This window comes from Micromesistius poutassou, assembly GCF_964030765.1.
Source record: "Micromesistius poutassou genome assembly, chromosome: 19".
Lineage (NCBI taxonomy): Eukaryota > Metazoa > Chordata > Actinopteri > Gadiformes > Gadidae > Micromesistius > Micromesistius poutassou.
The window spans coordinates 9,583,913-9,606,536 of NC_140289.1; the positions used below are offsets into that span (position 1 = coordinate 9,583,913).

Here is a 22,624-nt window from a genome sequence, read left to right on the forward strand (position 1 = left end):
GGGCCCAAACTGAATTGACTTGGATCACCAGGATACTGTTGGGCTAGTGTATAGCTGGGCCACTAATCACAAGTCTTGCTGCAAAGACTGCATACTAGAGTGCTGGTGGCTAAACGGTGTAGACGTAGTTGGTAGTGTGGACTGCAATGCTTTCTTAAATATCCATGATATTGGCTAAATAATATGCCAAAGCTTTCTTATCCACACATGGAAAACTTAAGATGGCACAATAGTTAGCTTTAACAATATATGGAAAATCCCAATTGTTCACACTACCTATGTTCATTCACTGTCTGCAGGAGGTAGGCATATCATTATCCAAGTCTACCATAAAGACTTCACAAGAGCAAATGGAGTTCACCAAAGGTGCAAACTATTCATAATCCTCAAGAATAGGTTGACCTTGACTATGCCAGACAACGACAAAAAAGCAACTCAGTTCTGGAACAGCGTTCTCTGGACAGATGAACTAAGATCAACCTGTACCAGAATGATAAAAGTATGGAACAACTAATGATCCAAGGTATACCACATCTGTAGAACAAGGAGGCAGTGTGATGGCATGCCTGGCACTGGGTCACTTATTGATGTGACAAGACAGAAGCAGACAGATTGATACTGATGTTTTAAGGATATACTGTCGGCTCCGATTTGACCAAATTCTGCAAAGTTGATTGGATGGTGCTTCACAGTACAGATGGACAATGACCCAAAACATACTACGAAAGCAACATGTTTTTTTTATGGCAAAGAAGTGGAATATTCTTCAATGGCAGTCAATCTCCTGATCTTAACTTGATCATTAAGCATTATTTTCACTTGCTGAAGACAAAATGAAAGGCAGAAAGACCCACAAACAAACTGATGACGGCTGCAGTAAAGGCCTGGCAAAGCATCACAAAGGAGGAAACCCAGCATTTCATTTTCATTTTAACCCAGCAACAGGTACATTGCCTACATTCATTGCAAATGATTCTAGACAGTTTTAAAAATTAACATTTTATCTTAATTTGTCAAATGACATTTCTAAACCTTTCATACGATATTTTTGTTCAACCCCTTGAATTAAAGTTGAAACTCTGCACTTCAATTACATCTTGATTTTTTTCATTTCAAATCCTTTGGTGTACAGAGCCAAAATTATGGAAAGTGTCACTGTAAAAATATTTTCAGACCTAACTGTATATTCATATTGGATAATCTTTCGATCCCTACAATTGTAGATACCTATGTTCTCAAATAGCCATTTTAAAATACAAATGTCAATACGCTACGTAGGCCTACACCTTTACTATAGTAATTCTGAGTCAAGCTATTTGAACTTTTACCTAATGGATCAGAGTAATCCTAATTCCTAATTCCCCCACATTGGTGTAAAATAAATAAACTAAGACTTTAATTCACTCTTCCAAAGGTCAAGAGGAGGGAGGAAGTGGCACGGGGTTTTATAAGATTTCAGCCATCAAATAACAAAATGAAGCCTTTTATTTATCATCGTACTCCCACCCCGAAACAGAAGAGGGCGGTAATGCCCCCATGACGCCGAGACGTACACTCAGAGGGCAGTAGGAAGAACAAGAAGGGACCGATCAAGGAAGCTGCAACTGTGTCGGTTCCTCCCAGGCCTTACCTAGATCTTAACTCGAGTCCGTCAAATCCAGACTGACACTTAATGTTATACTACGAAATACACAACTCATTTGTTGTATCTCGTCAGGAAGTAGCCGTCGTTTGGATAAGCGAGCTGTCTGAGCGGACGTCTTAGTCACCCTAGCTGTTCCTGTGATCGGAAATGTCCGCTTCCCCCGGCTGCGGCTCTCCATCGGCCCAGAGCACTGCCCTGATCGGCCCTAGCCCCGGCATGTCCATGTTCCGGTGGCTGGAGGTGTTGGAGAAGGAGTTCGACAAGGCGTTCGTGGACGTGGATCTACTCCTGGGCGAGATCGACCCCGACCAGTCCGACATCACCTATGAAGGTCGGCAGAAGATGACGAGCCTGAGCTCATGTTTTGCTCAGCTCTGTCACAAAGCCCAGACCATTTTCCAACTCAACCACAAGCTAGAGGTATGTTCGCTTGTATTCATATATTTATTGATATGACGTTTCGATGTCCAGCAAAGGTTATCACCTCTGACCTACCTTAACATATAACGTTACTGGCTAGGTATCCAACATGCAGGGAAATTAATTCAACAGGCTAACTTAAAGTATTAATATCAACCATCAAACATATTCGAACCATCTCCACAGGCAAATGTTGGCCATCACATAATTGTATTATTTCATGACACATGAGATATGCTTAATATGTGTTCGGCTTCATTGCCCTGCTGAGTAGGAAATTCCAGAGACACACTGGCTCATTAACCAGGCCTGTTTTTCAGGCTGAACTGCTTGATCTGAGAAATACCCCTAGTCCCTCAGAGCTTGGTTGGATCATATTGTCAGCCTTGCCCAAGCCTGAAAACGGACTCTTAGAAAATCTCAGTTGGAGTGTCATCGGATCTCAGTGTCTCCATCTGATAGGGTGGATCATAGCATATTGACTGACATGCTAGACAATTTGGTAGAGCTATCTGGTACAGCACTAAATTGGTTAAAGTCCTACCTTAAATACACACACAATTACCTACACTTCAATTGGTAACTGTATAACTCAATTGGTTACTGTATACATGAAGAACAAAAAACGATATTTGGGATTACCAAGGATTAATTCTTGGGTCGCAACAATACATCCTGCCTCAAATATGCAGATGATACTTAAATTAATCCGATTTTTATTTTATTATTTATTCAATCCGATGGCTATGGTCTGATTGATTCACAACATTAACTATTTACAAAGTTTGAAGGTGGATGACTAGTGCACCTTCCAGCTCCATGACTGCCAGCCTAGCACTGTCGGGTTTTCTCAAAGCTAAGCAGGGCTGGCCTGGTCCATCTTTTGATGGGAGACCATCTAGTGTAGGAGGGCCATAGGGGGTGTCCATTCCTCTGGCTAATGTAATATGTCCAAAGCCTCAGAATGGAGAAGGTGACTCTACCCTTTGCAAGAGTGCCCTCTTTTTGATGAGATGTTAAACAGAGGTCCTTACTCTCTTGTCACTAAAAATCCCATCCCAATAGTCGCTAACCCTGGTGTCCCGGCCCGGTGCATCCAGCCTATAGTTTCTGCTTGGATGTTTTACCAAGTCCCTTAGAATATCGGGGACATTTCGCAAGAATGCCATTCTGTCTTTAGGCCCCCCATCATTGAATGAGCTTTAAAACAAAATGAGAATGAAGGAGCTTGTCAATGGTTTTTATCTGTGTTTGAAACTGATGCAGGGCAAACTTTCTACCTCCCTGCAAGAGGATTTGCTACTGTGTGGTGTCTACATTTCATGGTGTTTTATTCTATGGTTTATTGTGTTTGGTTGTATGCAGTTTTGGCCCGGTGTCTCTTGTAAAAGATGTTTAATCAGACTAACCCGGTTAAATAAACATAATATAACAATATTGAACAACCATGAAACAATGTACCAAGGGAGTTGGACAAACGCATGATTTCAAAGGTCTGCTAGAAGAGCTATATGGTAGCAACGTACAAAGTACAAACTTAAACTGTGTAAAAGATGACAATTTCCACCTTAGCCGTCATATTGGTTCAAGCTGGATGGGGTAACATAATTCTGAATTAATTGATCAATGGTTTTTACTTTATATAAAGGAAAAGATTGATAGTTTTGTCTTGGATTGCTGAAATGATGCATGCTTGTTTTAGACAAATGCATCATTTAAATATGGAGGAATTTCCATTTAAAAGGCCTCTATACACTATAATCCACTCTTCTAGTCTTAGCCATGGTTTGGACAAGACAATACAATACAGATAATCTAAACATTCAAAGGTTGTCATTTAAAGGTGCGGTCAACAAGAATTAAGATTTAATTAGAGTGTAATTACTTCTACTTGTAATTAATCTGAGATCTGTTTAATATCTGACCAATAAGGGCGTGTATTCTGTGATTGGTTAACAGAGTCCATCTGCCAATGCCAATCACAGATTCAGAGGGAGGATATTTTGGTAGTTTAATTTTCGAATTCTTCTGCTCTCTTCTGCTTTCTCCAATCTCTTAAATATACACTTAATTAATAAATGATTTGCTACCCAATATTTATTTTTCTGAATTGCTGAATCAAGTCATTGATTTGATCAAATGTGTGCTGAAGAACAGAACCTCTGTAAGAAGCATTGTTCGTAGGAGCTGTCTTGTAGGAGCATGAATGCCAATGGTGTCACAAGCGTTGTGTTACCCAAGTCAAGATAAGCTGGTTTTCTTGATGCCCTGGCGCTCGCCTTGGGATAAACAACAGATGTATTGGGTTTCTTGAATAGAGAAACATGTGCCATATATGGTCAAGCCTAAGGTTAGAGCAGTTGAATGATGTCATGCTAGAACGCCAGCTTCTGAGCAAGGGGTTGGAGGCTGATTATTGACTTTGCATGCTTTTCATTTGTTTAGATATCTTTTAAGCTTTTGATTTCCTCTTTAGCCGTGAGCTTTTTCTCACAATTGGGTAAGAGTTCATTTAATTGGCTCTTAATTGGATTTCACTGCTTGAGACTGGCTTTGATATGAAAATTATGGGTTTTGCTTCGTTTCAGTTTCATCCGTATACTGTTTTATCATTCTCTGTATTGATCATTCATCAGAATGATAGTTTAATGATTTATTGGAAATATCTACACATTTTAAATAACTTAAAATATATTGGTAACGGATGCTTCGGTGAACTCAGGAGAGTTCCCCCGTCCTTTAAAAAGCCCATTACTATGAACTAAAGTATGTTATACATTGAAGAAAACCTAGTTATTTATTTATTCAACTAGTTAACTTGAATGTATTGCACAGGATAATCATTATTCTACAAGGTTATGGCTGCATCCAATTTTATGTTTAATTAATGCAGGCCTTCACTGGTTGTTGTTGTTGTTGTTGTTGACCTTTATGCATGTCCTGCCCTTCTGCAGGCTCAGCTGGTAGACCTGCGTTCTGAGCTGACTGATGAGCAGGCAGAGCGGGCCGTGGTGGAGCGGGAGGTCCATGACCAGCTTCTCCAGCTCCACGCCCTCCAGCTGCAGCTCCATGTCAAGCAGGGGACGACCGAAGACTCGGACTCCATCAAAGAGAAGCTGGTAGGCACGACAGAATTTAAAACATGTCTCACTGAGTTAAAGAATTTGAGAAACACCACTTACTCACTTGCACCACTTACAATAACATCTTCTATCTGGTTAAAAAGTAACTCTAATGCCGAAAAAACCCCACATAGGAATTATAATATTGAGTAATATTTGATCCACAGTCTAGTGATGGGGAAAAACAACCCTTGTACCTAAATAATAATCTTTGATTTGAATTGTTTTCTTATGATTCTTTTTATGATTCTCTAATAATTGTTTAGTTCTGATTTGTTTAAATTAATTTCATGCCCTTTTTATATGCTACTTATTTGCTGCTAGTGCAAATGTGTTTTCATGCTTTTTTCGACTTAGGTTGTTTTTTAAATGGTGGCGCTCTCAGCCACTCAAACTTGGAGCTTGAGTGTCAAATTGAGCAATTATTCCATCATAAAATCATGGGGGGGAAATTAGATCACAAAATATATATCATTCAATGAGGGCAAAGTATATCAAAGCCATACCCAGTAATTTGGTAATAGACACCAGTTACAATGTTTAAAATAAATAAATAGCCGAGTGTGAAGCAGCTGGGATGAGGATCAGCACCACTAAATCTGAGGCCATGACTCTTCCTCTCCGGGTAGGAAATGAGTCCTTAGCCCAAGTGAAGGAGTTCAAGTACCTCGGGGTCTTGTTCGCGAGTGAGGGTACAATGGAGCGTGAGATTGGCCGGAGAATCGGAGCAGCGGGGGCGGTATTGCGTTCGCTTTACCACACTGTTGTGACGAAAAGAGAGCTGAGCCGCAAGGCAAAGCTCTCGATCTACCGGTCGATCTTCGTTCCTATCCTCACCTATGGTCATGAGGGATAGGTAATGACCGAAAGGACGAGATCACGGATACAAGCGGCCGAGATTAGTTTTCTCAGGAGGGTGGCTGGCTTCTCCCTTAGGGATAGGGTGAGAAGTTCAGTCATCCGGGAGGAACTCGGATTAGAGCCGCTGCTCCTCTGCTTAGAAAGGAGTCAGTTGAGGTGGTTCGGGCATCTGGTAAGGATGCCCACTGGACGCCTCCCTTGAGAGGTGTTCCAGGCACGACCAGTGGGGAGGAGACCCTGGGGAAGACCCAGGACTAGGTGGAGAGATTATATCTCAACACTGGCCTGGGAACGCCTCGGGATCCCCCCGTCAGAGCTAGTCAATGTGGCCCGGGAAAGGGAAGTCTGGGGCCCCCTGCTTGAGCTGCTTGAGCTGCTGCCCCCGCGACCCGACCCCGGATAAGCGGATGACGATGAGGAGGATAAATAAATAATAATTAGCGATCCTTCATCAAGAATAGTGTGTGTGTGAGTTTCCTTCACATGTTCTTAAGTGCGAATGCTGCTGGGCAATTTGATTGAAACTTTGCACAATGAACAAACCACCTTTTTAGTTTAATGATAATTTGAAGTGGCTCCTCCATGAGTTAAAGGCTGTGTGTCCTATTCAGGATCAGACTACACAACATTTCAATCTTGCTCTCAAATTTCTCTTGTGAAATCATGCAATTATTCCCTCATAAAACGTTCATAATCACCAGCGTCGCTCCCTCATAACAGGTGACTAGCTTGTTTACTTTAGCAATAAGTCTGCTTAGCCTTGTTTAAGAATAGGATCATGCAAAGTTAGTGCACAGGCAGAGTGGGGGCAGGTATCCAGGTAGGTACGTGACAGACAGGTTAGCCATCAAATAATTACCTTCAGGCAGAATGAAATGATTTGACAGACTTATGACAGGCCTGCAACAACCACAGGTACCTGATTATATGTTCCTCAAATAGGACAAAATGCTTCTGAAGTAAATTGCCTAGCTTTAAGCAACCACATACTTAGTTACATTTAGTTAGTTACATTTAAGTATTTGAGATGAAATTGTACACACCCAAGTGACAGTAACCAGCTTTTCAAGTAGACGAAACAATAATGGGAGCAACACATTTAACTTTGATAAATTTAGTTGATGAATCTGGATTTGAGCAAGATCGTCACTTAGCTTGTTTAAACAGAGGAATAAAGATTATATAAAAAAAAGATTATATGTTATGGAACCATATGCTTGCATATCATGATAAAAATATGTTAATACCAGTCCTGCAAGTGTAGGATACATGGGCATTTAATTAACTATTCTGCCCTCTGCAAAGACTGCTAAACAGGCCGGTAACACACCAGGCACTAGATAATTAATTAGAATCTTCCATCCAGCTCACCATCACCACCGTGTCTAGGTAGCTTTTCAACCTTTTTTTAAACAAGTGATATGGAAAAAAGATGGCTTTGTTAACCAAGACTGCATTGTGAAGTTGGTTTCATACTGGTGCCATGCTTATTGTTTGTATCTTTGGATAAAAGTGTATGCTATATGATACCCATTGCCTTATCTAAATGCTGCATACCCTCTATTTTAATCTATGCTTGCCTATGATTTACATTATCCTAATCTCCTTGCTCTTCTGCCTTTTCTGTTTGAATTATTTTGCTTGAAGCCCCCATCCACAGTGGACAACATGGTAAGTCTACTCCTGTATTCCGGTAATACTAAAGTAGGGGCAGAGGAATGTTCTATCAAATGTGCTGTGTGTAAGATTTATGAGCTGTTATTTGTAGTCTTATTTATTAGAAATGGCATTGCCAGTCAGCTTTTAGTGAGTGAAACGCGTGAGAATATGTTTCTGGCAGACCTAGCCTTGCTCCTCATGAGACAATTTTTAGACCACTCCCGGCCAATTTCTGACCTATCAGGGCATGTCTTCCCTGATTGCCTGTTACTCACAGGTGCGGGAAATGAAACCCTTCTAATGACGGAGACGTGCATGAGAAGAAGCTGAGAGGGAGGGGGCTTTTTGGCAGGGGTCGTCTAGTTTTAAAGGTCTTGCTTTCTTCCACTCTTTCTCGTGCTCTCTTTAGAACTATTGAATTTTAACTACAGCACCTTTTTTTTGTATTCCAAATGTATTACATAGTGGTTAGTGTCAAAATTGGAAGCATTTTAAGAATCACGTCTGCTTTGGCCCTAGATTAAGATCAAGCCAAGCCGAGTTGAGATTGCACAATGCAGACCATACAATATCTTTGTAAATGAAAAATTATTTGTATTTAATTTTGTCGCCGTAACTATTTGAAGGTGAGTGATGCATAAAAAGCTCTCTAATCTATCACTGCATTCAAACCTAGGTCTACAAAAAAGGGAGAAAAAGGAATCGGCTTGGTTTTGATATATTAATTATCAGAGCAGCACTTTTACTAAGATTAATCCAATATTAAAGGCTGCTATAGACTGATTTCTGTTTATTGTACAAATGATATGAGCAGCTGTTGACTAAATGAAAATATTTATAAATATATTTAAACGTGTAGTCCTATATTGTTAGACTGACGAGCAAGTATATTTACACCTAATATAAATTATTTATAAGGTGTTGGGTATACAATTTTTACTGTGATTAAGATATGTGAGCCTTATTACTACCTAAATGCGTATAGTTGTTCTCATTTATATTAATTTACCATGTGCATAAGATTATATCATCATGGGGGATCACCCATTGATATAAGGCCTAATATGAAGTGATGGAGAAATGGCAGTGATAAGGGCCAGGATTGTTGTAACATGCAATTGTGCTCTTCTTGCAAAATACCTATTGTGAATCGGGTCGTGACGGTTTATTATTTCCAAAAGTGGGTCCCCATAAAGAGTTTTGAAAACACTGCTATAAACAATCGTTGGTTAGGGTCTTCGATCTAAAGTAGAATACATTAACTGAGTCCAAAGCGGCTCCATTTTGAGAGAAACAGAATGCTTGTACTGGTTTCCAATAGGATGTTGGGGAGATCTTAATGTCTGTTGTTAATATAATAATGAACAGGATTTGTTTTCTACAAAGAAAATTATTTGGCAGTAGCCAAAATCATTTCATGGCACATATTTTTGCCAAAATCTATTATGAGAAGAAGGGACCTGTTCTACTACTCTATTCAAAGATTTTATTGCAAAAAAGTCAGAACATTTATATTTAGTGGGGAACTGCAATTTCCACCAATTTGGTAGAACTGTATGTATGATAAACATCATCGATCTTTAGGACAAGTGAAATATTTTGCACGTGGCTACTGAAATCCTTGCTACAATGTATAAGCATATATTGTGGAGGGAGTCCGGCTTTGAATTGCATTATTTATACTCCTGGCATTTAAATTCACTTGGATGCAAAAATGTATTAATATACACCCAAACCAATTCCCACAGCCAATGCTTATTGTTGTTAGCAGTTGACCAGAGCAACAGATGATATATCATTCTAAAGGTACAATATCTACACCTACACCAAGCGTTTAAAATGGGTACTACAGTACAAATGTACAATATTGGAGAGAGGTTGAGGACACTGAACAAACTGGGGTACAAGATGAGCTGAGCGCAACATATTTTGATACAGCACAATTATTCTACTTTCAGTTGATGACCTTATGTATACGTTTGCAAAATTGCAGCATTCATCAATTGTGTGCAAACTATAAACCAGCTCATGTAGCATCTGTCCTGAAATCCTTCTGGGCTCTAAGTTGTCTCCTTTCAAACTCCTATGATATTCCCGTGTTTAAGCAAGGCTCTCTCTTGTCAGGGAGCTTTTCTTGAAAGAGGAAAAGGCCTCTTAGGGCATGTAGAATCTAGAACAATCTCAGTTGATTCGTTAGTCTGCTTGCTTCTATGGCTGCGGCACGCTGTGTTTGTGTGTTAAAATAGTAAAGTCCATATTTTAATTTTGTTTTACAAATGTGTTTTAATTGTTTTGTTTTTGTTGTGCTTTACAAGCCCTTTAGCGTTGGTTCACAAACGGATACTCTACAGATCATCTCTCTTGTGGTATGTGACAGGAACGGGAGCTGGTGGCCAGCAGAAAGGATAAGCTGAGGGAGGTGAAACTGGACTCCGAGGTGCGACAGCACAAGAAGGAGAACGAAGCCCTCCGCAGGCACATTGCAGTACTGCAAGCAGAAGTGTACGGCGCAAGACTGGCAGCAAAATATCTTGACAAGGAACTGGCTGGAAGGTAAGACATCTCAACATGATATGTTTATAAATTTACATAAAATGTAAAAATGTGCTCTCTAGTCCAAATTGTTCTGCCCGTAGTTGAATTACGTGCAAAAATGTGTTTGTGCTTACTTCTGGTGTATGGTTGTGTCACATCGTTAGGACACATGCCTGCACTGGCTTTAACCTCAAGCTAACTTCGGTTTTGAACAGATTAAAATGTAAAGCTCTACGCTAGCCACTGCATCAAACCGTCATTGGCCAGTGAAATTAATTAGTTTCACTAGCCTAGTTGGTATGGTAGTGTTAGTTGTACCACTAACACTACAAGACCAACAGTGAAAATATCTAACCGGTTTGATTATAATCCGGTTGCAATTCCAGAGCTTGTTCATCCTCTTGCACTATATGATTAAATCGAAGCTTGAGACCTTCCGGTTTCAGTCCGCAACGCAAAATCTGTTCTGAAATGGCACTACACACATGTACCATAAGACCATATGATTGGCCATTTAATCAATATTGAACAAGGCCATGCTTTACCATTATTATTGGCACGGCAGTGATGCGGTAAAAACCTTGGAGCCTCACGTCTGCAGGGCCGAGAACAACAGTAAAACACACCCACACCCTAGTGTAATGTAATATTGTGTTAAATTATGTTAAAAACTAACAAAGTTGCAGTAAACACATTATTTATTAGAGTCAACTCATTTATTTGCACAAATATTTACAGGCATGTTCTGGGCAGTGCCGTGACATTTCTGATGGGTGATGTGATCTATTAGAGTGCAGCAAATTCAGCTCCTGGGTCGGGACATGAAGGGGCCTGCCCACGACAAGCTGTGGAACCAGCTAGAAGCAGAGATCCATCTGCACCGCCACAAGACGGTCATCAGAGCCTGTAGGGGGCGCAATGATCCCAAGAAGACACTAGCGTCTCCAGTGGGCCATGTGAGTCTACAACGGGGGAAATGATTGATGGAGCAGATAATTATGCATGCAACTAAATCTGTATTTTGAGCCCTCAAGTCTCTGGTCATTCAAATCCAAACGTTTTTAACAGTTTTACAAATACACACACGAAGCAGGCTGCCTATTTATGACAGCGGTGCTGAATGTGTCACCCTAACAACCAGGAAGGAGAATTCGAAAAAATTGTGTTCATTTTATTTCAACACCATTTGTCACTATAGTATTGTTAACTTATGACTGACAACTGTCTGCATCCTAAGATGATGCCTCTGTGTTGTAAAGGGTACTGGACAGGTAGGCTAAAGTTTTTTTGATTGGTCAGGCTTATGATTATCACACACCATTGGTCAATTAAGTGTGAGGTCACTCCTAATTGTAGAAATCCTCCCTTTAAAACATCCAGTTACGGATATAGGCTATTTTATATGCATGTATCTACAGATACTGACTATACACAACACTAAAACAATCCTAATTTGAACCTCATTATGGATTTGGGTGACCAGGGACTTTAGGTGTAAACTGTACTTTTCTAAATTTCGCCATTTTATTGATGGAATTTTAAAGAAGGGATTAATCACAAAGCATAAGAAATGTATTTAATTGCAATGAAAAGCATTGAAAGTCTGGGTAAATCCAAAACAACAAAGTTGTTTAAAGTATTCTCTTGTATCGCCCATTTGACTTATTTAGAGGAATGATCTTGGATACATTTGCCATTTATTGTAGGAGTCAGACATGTTGAAAAAGACTCAAGGTGTGGGGCCTATTCGGAAAGTGGTGCTGGCCAAAGACGACAACGAAGGACTGGGAATTTCTATCACGGTAAGAATCTTGTAGAACATATTCAACTCTGCTTATATTTCAGTTCTCTAGAAAGCCAAATACCATGGGAGGATACCTTTTCTGTAACTCCAATAAATCTTCCAAAATACATTTTGAAAAAGCTAAATAAACATCTTTGAAAATTGAATATTCTCTTGTCCAAAGTAAGTCTATTCTAATGAATTTAAGTCAGAGTGAGTTATACTGTGGAACGTTCATCTCTACCACACCCCAAAATGTTTCATTCCAGCCAGATTACGGCAGAACCATTTGCAATGAATCAACAAAATTATTTTGGGCTCCAGACTGGGCTAGGATTCACAAAATTAACATAGCATATGAATTAGTGGTGTAACAGAGCATCCTGAGACATCATCGCACCGCAACATAGTTGTGAGGTGTGTGAGTCTTGAGTGTGTGTGCGTGAGACTTGGAGTGTGTGTGTGTATGTGTATGTGTGTGTGTGTGTGGCTGGCCTGAGTTAACCTTGTGACTGCGTGGCGGTGAACTCTCACCAGGGTGGTAAAGAGCACGGCGTGCCCATCCTGATCTCGGAGATCCACCCCGGGCAGCCGGCCGAGCGTTGCAGGGGGCTGCACGTGGGGGACGCCGTCCTGGCCGTCAACAGCATCAACCTGAGGGACGCAAAGCACAAGGAGGCCGTCACCATACTGTCACAGCAGGTAAGAGCACAGCAGCCGACGCGCTGTACACTGACGTGACCCTCCGCGGTCTGACACTGACTCTGAACCGGGACTTGGGTGAAGACAAATCATTTAAAAACCTTTAGTAATGCATGGCTACTACATTGAACAAGCAATGCATCATTTTCTTGTGTAGTGTTACAACGGTCAAGTGCTTTCCACGGTGTCCAGAAAGCCAGCGCATGTCGGTCTTGATACCGTACTGTCACTTTATCACGCGTTTGTACGGCCGTGTCGTTGCTATTCGTTCTCCCATTTAGACGTGCGTGTGTGTGTGCTTTTCCGTTGCGCCCTCAGCGAGGAGAGATTGAGTTTGAGGTCGTGTACGTGGCCCCCGAGGTGGACAGCGACGACGAGAACGTAGAGTACGAGGACGAGAGCGGACACCGCTACCGGCTGTACCTGGACGAGCTGGAGGACGGGAACGCGGCGACACACTGCAACAGCACTCACACCGAGCCGTCGTCACCGCGGGGTGAGGCTCAGAGCAACTCGCTCAGTGGAGTGTGTCTAAGGCCGGGACCATATGGAACGATATATTATCACAATGAATATCCAAATATGCTCATCAATTAAATGTTCATTGTCAACAGTCTAACTGAGACCTCATTACATTGAAGTTTAAGGAACTTAAAGTATGGTATGAGACTACGGGTACTTTACCTTGGTTTCAAACCGCATATTCTGATCATTTTAATGGAATATCTTCTCACAAATTCAGTTTAGACTATGAAACTGGGTACAGTATGAAGGCAAATCGATATCTTCATTTCATGATGATGCAATCGCATTCAAAGATGAAAATATTGATAATTATGAATAATTACCCAGCCCTTGACTTAACCTACCAGAGAGAGAAAACATGTTAGCTGGCCTATCAATAATAATGGATACTAAAGGATGAATAATGTATTAGGGTATTGCTAGTCCCTAAAAACATCTTGCCCTTCTGGAATACCAGACTTTTATAGGTAACAATTACGCATCACTAGAGCGCATGTAAGCACATTGCACTAATTGATTTGCATTTGCACATTATTCTTAACGTGTTTTGGACCGTAATCATTGAGTTCTAGGGTTGTCACTTCAACATTCAACATTTAACCAATGTGTATTTGATACTACCAGTCATTCTCTTCTTTGGCTAATGTGTCCTACAAATCAAACCATTTTCCCTTGACTTAAAGTCTGGAGACTTTGCTTCTTGCACTTTTTATGACCAATGGTTTTGACAGATTTCAGTATTCTTCAATCTGTATAATGAAGACTAGATTCACCAAAAACAAGTGGCTGCATCTTAGGTCTTGAGGCGCTTGCCTGCACACTGCCCAAACAAAAGGCAACTTTGGCATAGTTAGCCATAACCATTTGTGGCCTTTGGATGCAGTTCTTTGTTGGCAAACTACATTGGCCAACCGTTTGGTGTTATTGACACATAAATGAGAAGTTCTTAGTCATCAAGCGATATTAATCATATTTTATCTCCCATTTCCTCCGCACACAGCTTCTGCAGTGAATGAGAAGCCTTCAGAGGAGACCGCTTCCAAGGCCGCTGAGTCGACAGACAGCTCTTCCTAGAGGACACTGAGTGAACTTTAAAGCCTGGGAATCATGTCCAGAGGATCAATGAGGAAAGGAGTGGCTGAATGACGGAATGGTCAGAAATACTGCTGACCAATGTGATGAGCTTGGAGCAAAGGAAATCGGAACAGTGTTGCTATATTTTGATCCTCGTGATTAGAGTATTTGTTATGTACAAGCTGAATATTGGACCTATATCTTTTAGTATAAGTCTTTACTCAAAAGATTTCGAAACTGACCTGAATTCCAAGCATGGTCATATATCCTTGTTGCCACTTTGATATTGTATATACGTCTCTATGGAAACCTGCATACATCTGAGAGGAAGAGCCGAAGTGGTTATGGCTCATATAGAAGCAGGCTCTTGGAAGCAATTGTACATTTGTTTCAAACCTTTTCTGTTGTTTAAATCTCTGTAGTGCACCTATACTCTACTTACCTTAAGAACACAGGCAAGGCTGAAACCGTTTGAGGGTCTACGTTGTATTATCTCTCCAAGTCGAGTCTTCTAACCTAAAGTATGTGTGTAGTATGCAATATCTTAAGTGTGCATAGCTACCTTCAGAACTCACAAAAAATAGTGTTGAAAAATAAAGTTTTTAACTCCCAATTAGCTTGGAACATAATGTGGCATTGTTTTTGTGGTATGCCAGTTACCCAGAGTTGATAGTAAGACTTGTATGATATTTAATCATTCTTCAATGGTGAGACGGGCTACAAAGTGACAATCGGATGTCATTCTTGCATAATCTTTGGATGGCTCTTTATATTTTTATGGATACTTTTTTTTTTTTAGGGGGGGGGGATGCAATCTGTGAAATGTCCTTAAAATAACCCAAGTAAAATATATTTCAGACTGTACTGTTCTGTATTTATTTTGGCCCACACAGAACTACACTTATTACAGAACTATTAACAGTCAATCTTCAAGTGGACAAGGAGGAAAAATACATGTACAGCAGTGGAAGAAGGTCGGAAAAGCCGATGAGGTGATTGCGAGGCCTCCGGTCATTCCGATTTCTGACCATCGCGATTGGACCCAACTACACAACGTGGTATGCTTGTGCCCTTCCTCGTGAGGGCCAATGTGTGGAGAAGGAAAGGGACAACCAGAGGTCCCAGTGAGTACCTGATATGTGCTAAAGCAGGATGTTATGAAGGCACCTAGTTTAGCAGTCAGCGGACAGTTTAGCAGACAGTGGCCCCCTTCAGAGGCCTCTTTCATGTCATTTATTTTGCATATGTGATGCATATGGGACTTCAAATATATGGGAGCTGACCTATACATTTGTGGATGGGCACTATAGTGTATTTATTTTCCTGTTTAAATAAAGTAAACGACTCACTTCAATTCGGTTTTTTATTGTATGTTGAAAAAAAAATCATTTGAAAAGTTTAAACTTTCGCAACAAAGAATGGACAGCTTCTTTGGGGTAGGGCTTCAGAGCCAGACAGGTCGGGAGGTTCTCTGGCTGCTCGATCCACAGTTTATGTGCAATATTCTTCTCTGTGAGTTTTTCCGATAGAGTGGATAAGGTCGTCTGGTCTGGCACCTGGAACGTAAACAGTTGACTCGTCATTATTTGTATCCTAAATAACCCAAGTGATCGACTTTCAATGGCCACGATTTTTTTCCCCCCAAACTGCTCAAGCTATTTCTGTCACACATCCAAGCTGTCTCAGCGGAATTGACATGCGTTACTTCGGTTGACGTGGTTATTTGAAGACTAAAACATGCAACATCGAGTCACCTGGTGCATCGGCACATAGGCACAACCACAACGACCTCATCTTTGTGTATTGTACACATTCATCCAACAACCTAAATCGTTTGACATTACATTACAACAACGTATGCATTAACGTCTGAATGCGTTGATCAAGCCATATGTTTATTTATATTACCTGGAGAACTACTTTATGCATTGTGTCCAGTTGGGCCAGATATTCCTGTGTGTCACTGTCATTGTAGTTCAGGTGGATGGCGGCCGTGGCGGCGTGACAGGCCTGCGTTATGACCGCTCCGAGAGGCCAGGCCATCGCGCTGAGCAGGTCCGACCTCACGACCACATACTGGACCAGCTGGCGAGCGGTCTCAGGTCCAGTCACGGCCATGATGCTCCTCTCGAGTTGAACCCTCTATGGTACTCGCTCTCGGATCATCATATCCGGACAGTCCAGAGCATGGATGCAGTGTTGCCAGATTGGGCCAGAACGCTGCAGCCAGTGTTGCCAGATTTAGCGGGAAATCTGAACCAATCTGGCAACACTGCGTGTTCTTCTTCTTTGTTTTCCTTTTACGTGCTCGCGGTGCCACAATGCTGCCCCCCGCAGGTCGCCCCGGGTAATATAATTATTTACCGCTGTATTGGTCCTCACAACTACAGGAGAATCCGTAGAGCTAAAAAAAAATTTTTTTTTTTTAAATCCCATACTGCCCACACTGTCTTTCGCTCATTTGCTCGCTTCTTGGTTTTTTTTGGAAGGATTTGGCCGGTTTGCCTAGACCCCACGTTAATTGTTGACATTCTCTATGGAATTAACCTCTCTCAAACTATCTCTGCCTTGGATTGCGAAATAACATAGACTAGTAACATAGACATAGAATAGTCATTTTCAAGTCTCTTGTTAGGCGGGCGGGGGGCATTATAGGACAGTCTCATGTGTCCCTCTGAACGCAATCATGTTGAATTCAAACACTAACTAACTGACTTGTACACGAGGCAAGCTTTAAAACGGCCAGCTTACAGCGCCATCTAGAGGAAGCCCGTGACTTCTATCGTGGGCGAGACATGAATTATATGCCATTTTAAGGATGATTTTGAGCCCCTGTTCCTTCTCTTTCCAACATTTGCAACACCAAGGGTAATCATATAAATAAACATTGTGCCTGTCAATTATTCACTGGCCTGACTGCTACTATGTAGTTGTTTGTTCTGTATAAATGTATAATAGCATTTTAAACGTTTCTCCAGCCCTGATTTAATGGTTTAGTGAAATCAATTATCAATCAATTACACTGTACACACACAGACAAACTCACGGCCACGGTCGAAAGGTCATCTCTCTGACGACGCAACGCAATGAGCTGCATAAAGTTCTTTTTATTATGTGTAATGCGGAAAGGTTGACAGAATAAATCTGTGTTAAATGATTGTTAAATGTGTGCGTGTGCGTGTGTACTACATACTTTCTTGGGCTCGGTTCTTCTAATGTTCGCTCTGTATTTTTTTATTTCTCCATATTGCTGTACAGAGGCATTGGAGGCCTTTGGTTACTGCATGACCAAATATGAGCAGGGGGAAATCAAAGGCTACAATGACATCTGCTTCCTTGGTCTGGCTGCCAAGAAGATCCATGGCTCAAGAGATACCAGGAACAACAACCATGGCTTTGACAATAAGCAGTATTTCTATCAGCTGGTAACTTTCTGTTGGTGACAATTTTTATGACGGTTTTGCTTTGTATGTAAAGAATTTAACTTTGTGAATGAAGTGCCTTTGCAGATACCCAAGGCACTGAGCAGGAGAATGAATACCTCTCTGTTTCCTTGTAGATTGTGGAATAGGTTTAATGCATCACAGTTAGTTTAGTGTTTCTGGCAATATATATACTTTATACTTTTACAATGAATGTGCATTTGTACATTCATTACTATAAAGTATACATTTGCAGTACAATTTACATTTTGTAATTTTACCCATGCAATAACATTGTGTCATGTGTACGAAACTGACATTGTATTATTAAAAGTAACGTCAATGTCATTTTTTACTTGATAATTATAATAACACTAATTATATTTTTTTTAAATAACCAATAACCTATTTTCTACAGGTCTCAAGGGATCACATTGCTTATCGCTATGAGGTGCTTGGTGTTCTGGGGTATGGTGTCTATGGACAGGTCCTCAAGTGTTATGACCACCAGCACAATGAGCTTGTGGCCCTCAAGCTCCTACGCAACCAGCCAAGGTCAAATCATAGAATAAAGACACACCTGCACAGCACACAGCAAATACATAGATAAACAACAGTCACACTACAGCAAAGAAGTTATAATAGGGTCGGTACCATAAAATCACAAAGGTTCAACTGGAAACCATCCCAGAGTCTCAGTTGATGCCATTGATCTCCTAACCATGGCATTAACATTCATATGAAGAACACGGAATCAAGGGGGAAATACACTTCTGCTTAATGTCACTGGCGTGGCCCACAGAGGTCGCCTCCCTGGGTGACGGGCACCACCTTGAAAACAATGTTATGTTGGATCTATATGTTTCTGTCCCCCCCACAGCTCCCCCGGAGAATGTGGTATAATTCGCACACTGCTCTTATGCCTAATGTGAATGTTGAAGTTAAGGACAAATTAAATAACGTTAATTTTATTTATCAGACATTTTTCATGCATTTATGCTGAAAACGTCAGCTACAACATAATGACCTCACAAATAAAAGTAAAAATAAATATATACGAGACTGAATTCCCAACGGGTGACGTTATTACGCGGTGATTGCCGTCAGGAACGAAGGAATGTACCATGTCGATGACAGTGCTGTACACTATATTAAACACTACACACACACACACACACACACACACACACACACACACACACACACACACACACACACACACACACACACACACACACACACAAAGAATATATGACCCGGCATAATCTGCCCCTGTCTATGCTTGGTAAAATTAATGCAGTTAAGATGAACATTCTTCCAAAATTTCTATATCTTTTTCAATGTATCCCCCTATTTTTGCCAAAATCATATTTTAAATCTATTAATCAAGCAGTAATTTCCTTCATATAAAGTGGAAAAACTCCTATTAGGAAGTCTCTCTTGCAGCAGTGCTCACTCAGTGGAGGACTGTCTTTGCCAAATTGTATGTATTATTACTGGGCAGCAAATATCCATAAATTTCTGATGGATACATAACGCCCAACCCCTGTGGTGCCAACTCGAGTTGAGGTTGTGTGTGTCGTCCTCAGGGCAGTTGCTAGGAATTCTGGGCCCCCTGAAAGAATATCGGTGTGGGCCCCTCTACCTCATTGCCACCTTCTACCCCCCCCCCCTCTACCCCCCCCCCCCCCCCCCCCCCCCTCAACAATTCGGCACCTGCCCCTCAAAACTCCTGTGCACGTCCCTGGGAAGAACGAACTGCGGTGTGGACCAAACCATTTTTTAAGAAGGGGCCAAGGGGATTATTGAAATTATTAATATTAGAATATTGTATGATTTGTGGCTTTGTTTTAATTCAGATTCATTCATATGAATATATATTAGTTCAGTGTATGCGTAATCATTTTGTCATAGAGGCTACTGGGGGCTGTGTGTGGGCCCTAGCGGGCTGTGGGCCCTTATAATTGTCATAACCTTTCCCCCCTATATGACGGCGCTGGTCGTCCTCTCTTCCTGCTTCTCTTCTCATCACTTCCGACATCTCCCTCTCGTTACACAGACAACCAAATTGTCTGTAACTCTGAAAATTTGGTATCAATTCAGGCGCCATTTAAAATCATACTCCCCCTCTACTCTTATGCCAATAACCCGCAATCATCTTTTCCCACCTTCTTTTCTAGACTCTGCATTCCGGTTGTGGGAGAGAAATGGCATACAGACGTTCAATGACTTATACATAGGCAGAGTTTTTGGTAGCTTCACAGACCTATCGGCTTCACACGACTTGCCCACAACACACTTATTTAGATACTTTCAAATTAGGCATTGTGTCTTAAAGACTTTTTCTGACTTCCCCTCTCCACCCCCTAGGCAGCCTGGGAAGACCTCTTTAAACTCCAACCCAATCAGAGGTCACTTGTTTCCCATATTTATCAAGGTCTTCTGTCGTTTAACACAGAGCAGTGCTCTAAAAGTGCTGCTGCCTGGGAGCAGGAGCTGGGCGTACAATTTGAGGAAGATTTCTGGGAGAGAGCCATTAACAGAATACGTAATTCTTCATCATGTGCCCGTTTGGGCCTGATTCAGTTTAAAATTGTTCAATGAATGCATCTGTCAAGTTCAAGGCTATCAAAAATATACCCAGACACTGAGGACATCTGTGTTAAGTGTGGAGGAACACACCCTGCCACTTGACTCATATGTATCCGTCATGCCCCAAACTTGAACATTACTGGAAATTCTCTCAGAAATTTTAGGAATCACTTTGGAACCATGCCCTCTTGTAGCCATATTTGGTGTTTCACCCACCCCACACATTCTAAGCAAGACCCATGCTACTGGCTAGGCGTAGAATTATATTTAACTGGAAATCACCACAGCCCCCTCTTGTATCTGTCTGGTTGAAAGACCTCATGTTTTTCTTAAAATTAGAGAAAATCAAATTCACTCTACGCGGGGACACAAGTAGATTTTTCAAGCACTGGCGTCCTTTTATACAATACTTTACTGACTTACAAACACTCCCATGATTTGGTTTTCTATTCTCCTTCTACACTGGCCTAGTATTTATAGGACATATATCTATTCCTTTCAATTGTAACTGTTAACTCTTCCAAACCTTCACTTTGGAGCCTCTATGACTCTCTTGTTATGGCATTATCACAAACACACCATAACTGTGGCTGTTATGCCGCTAACCACCAATTTTTTTGGGGTGTTTTAGGTTCATATTCACTGTGCTTATGATTTGTGTGTCTGTGATGTATTTGTATGCCTGTTTTGTCAAGGGGGGACTGGGTGGGTGTGTGGGAGGGGATGATGTGGTGGGAGTTTGTGCTCTTTGACTTTCAAATGAATATTTGTACTGTACAATTTTACATTTGTGCTTTAAAAAATAATAAAAAAACCTTGACCAAGAATATATGACCCAACTTGTATTAACAATATAAATAATATAATAATGACAAAGGTTATAAGATGCAAGAAACGCACTGAACTATTTGGTTGTATCCATTTCAACAAAGTTCACGATGGTTTATGGGATGAGTAGTAGTTTTTGCCCAGAATCAAATGTTTAATTGTCATGATTAACCTGATGGATGATTGGCTTCGTTCCAGGCTTAAAACTCTATGGGCACCAGCTATATGTGACGGTTCTGTATTGACCACCAACATAGCAGGTAGCTGATAAATGTCTCCAGGTAGGTGATTGCACACAATGGCCCCAAGAAATGAAGCCTAGTCCAGTAATACCTGATGTCTGGTTGATATTTCTATTACAGAATCATAAAATGCGTAACATAATAAATTGACAGTGGTAGCCAAAGCTCTTCTGAATCATACTTACATTGCTATTCTGACTAGCGACACGGAGGGTCATTGGTGGAGGAGGACCTGGCCCTAGGCCTCTCAGCTGGGCCAGGTAGTGGCTAGTCAGTTAGGGGATTCCCCTGTTGAAGAAGGTGATTGATGCACTGGAGAGAGCCATCTTGTGTGTGCAAACTTGAGAATCTTTCTCACATCTGTATCACAGACTATTTGAATGTTAGGCAGAGTTGCCATTCTCTTGCTACTCTACTCAAATGATTGTGTTCCTCTGTATTGACACTAGGTTGCCTTGATGCTGATTATGCAGAGGTGATTCCCATGGCTCAGTGTTCCCATGGTATTGACATCCTTCATTTCCAAATCAACATCATTCATTCATCATCAAATATGTCTTCACCAGTTGAATCTATTGATTCAAAGTGCTTAAGCAATAGCACCACTGCCCGCCCAGCTGCAGCTTCAAAGAGCCTTCAAACACGTGAATACATTCTGATGTTCTCCATATCCGTACAGCCATCGGCATAAAGGCTGTAGGCCTAATGATATTTTTTCATTGCTTCTGCAATTCCCTCTGCATCATTCATTGCTATTTTTTATATTATATTTTCTATTATTTATAATATAAAAAAACAACAACGTGTCATCATCTTTATAAAAAGGATGCGTTAGTGCCAATGAGTGCGAGTTTGCCAAATTAAACATTCGCGCCAAATGCTGAGACTAGTGTACGCGCCTGCATGTGCTGAATCATGAGTTGATCTCTACTGGCACCTAGTGGTGATATTTGGAAGACAATAACTAAAACTAAAGGTAAATAGTTAAGTCTTATATTTTACTGCTTAAAATTTATATTTGAAATATTAAAGTATTGTAATATTCGAAAATGGTTATCAATGTGGTGTGTGTAATGTTTGAAGGATCCGTTTTACTTGGTATCAATAACAACGTGAGCGCTCTTTTTCTAAGTAAAGTTCCCCTTGTCATGTTTGTCAAAAATCAAAAATTTGACAAAATCCCCTTGTCATTTTTTTAATTCGTTTTTTCTAAT

The 22,624-nt window shown here is 40.9% G+C and overlaps 2 protein-coding genes across 3 annotated transcripts; one reads left to right on the forward strand and one right to left on the reverse strand.

Moving 5' to 3' along the window:
• The first annotated feature begins 1,594 nt into the window (after window positions 1-1,594).
• gopc (golgi-associated PDZ and coiled-coil motif containing) lies at window positions 1,595-15,178 on the forward strand. Of its 2 annotated transcripts, XM_084483751.1 has the most exons (9): window positions 1,595-2,065; window positions 5,020-5,184; window positions 7,696-7,719; window positions 10,085-10,260; window positions 11,033-11,198; window positions 11,949-12,044; window positions 12,563-12,727; window positions 13,046-13,223; window positions 14,253-15,178. In XM_084483751.1, the coding sequence occupies exons 1-9, from the start codon at window positions 1,793-1,795 to the stop codon at window positions 14,324-14,326; spliced, it is 1,317 nt and encodes a 438-aa protein (XP_084339877.1). In that variant the 5' UTR covers window positions 1,595-1,792; the 3' UTR covers window positions 14,327-15,178. The 2 variants fall into 2 exon arrangements, with proteins under 2 accessions (XP_084339877.1, XP_084339878.1); XM_084483752.1 differs by lacking the exon at window positions 7,696-7,719.
• A 503-nt stretch (window positions 15,179-15,681) lies between these two features.
• Window positions 15,682-16,504, reverse strand: ptrhd1 (peptidyl-tRNA hydrolase domain containing 1). The gene is made up of 2 exons (XM_084483791.1): window positions 16,235-16,504; window positions 15,682-15,882 (listed from the first exon to the last, which is right to left on the reverse strand). Exons 1-2 carry the CDS (start codon window positions 16,442-16,444, stop codon window positions 15,712-15,714), a joined length of 381 nt encoding a protein of 126 aa, XP_084339917.1. The 5' UTR covers window positions 16,445-16,504; the 3' UTR covers window positions 15,682-15,711.
• Between the last annotated feature and the right edge of the window lie 6,120 nt (window positions 16,505-22,624).

Coding starts and splice junctions, on each gene's coding strand:
- gopc (XM_084483751.1), top strand. CDS start 1,793: ATGTCCGCTTCCCCCGGCTGCGGCTCTCCATCGGCCCAGAGCACTGCC. Junction 2,066..5,019: donor AACTCAACCACAAGCTAGAG/GTATGTTCGCTT, acceptor GCCCTTCTGCAG/GCTCAGCTGGTAGACCTGCG. Junction 13,224..14,252: donor CGAGCCGTCGTCACCGCGGG/GTGAGGCTCAGA, acceptor CTCCGCACACAG/CTTCTGCAGTGAATGAGAAG.
- ptrhd1 (XM_084483791.1), bottom strand. CDS start 16,444: ATGGCCGTGACTGGACCTGAGACCGCTCGCCAGCTGGTCCAGTATGTG. Junction 15,883..16,234: donor TGCATAAAGTAGTTCTCCAG/GTAATATAAATA, acceptor TTTACGTTCCAG/GTGCCAGACCAGACGACCTT.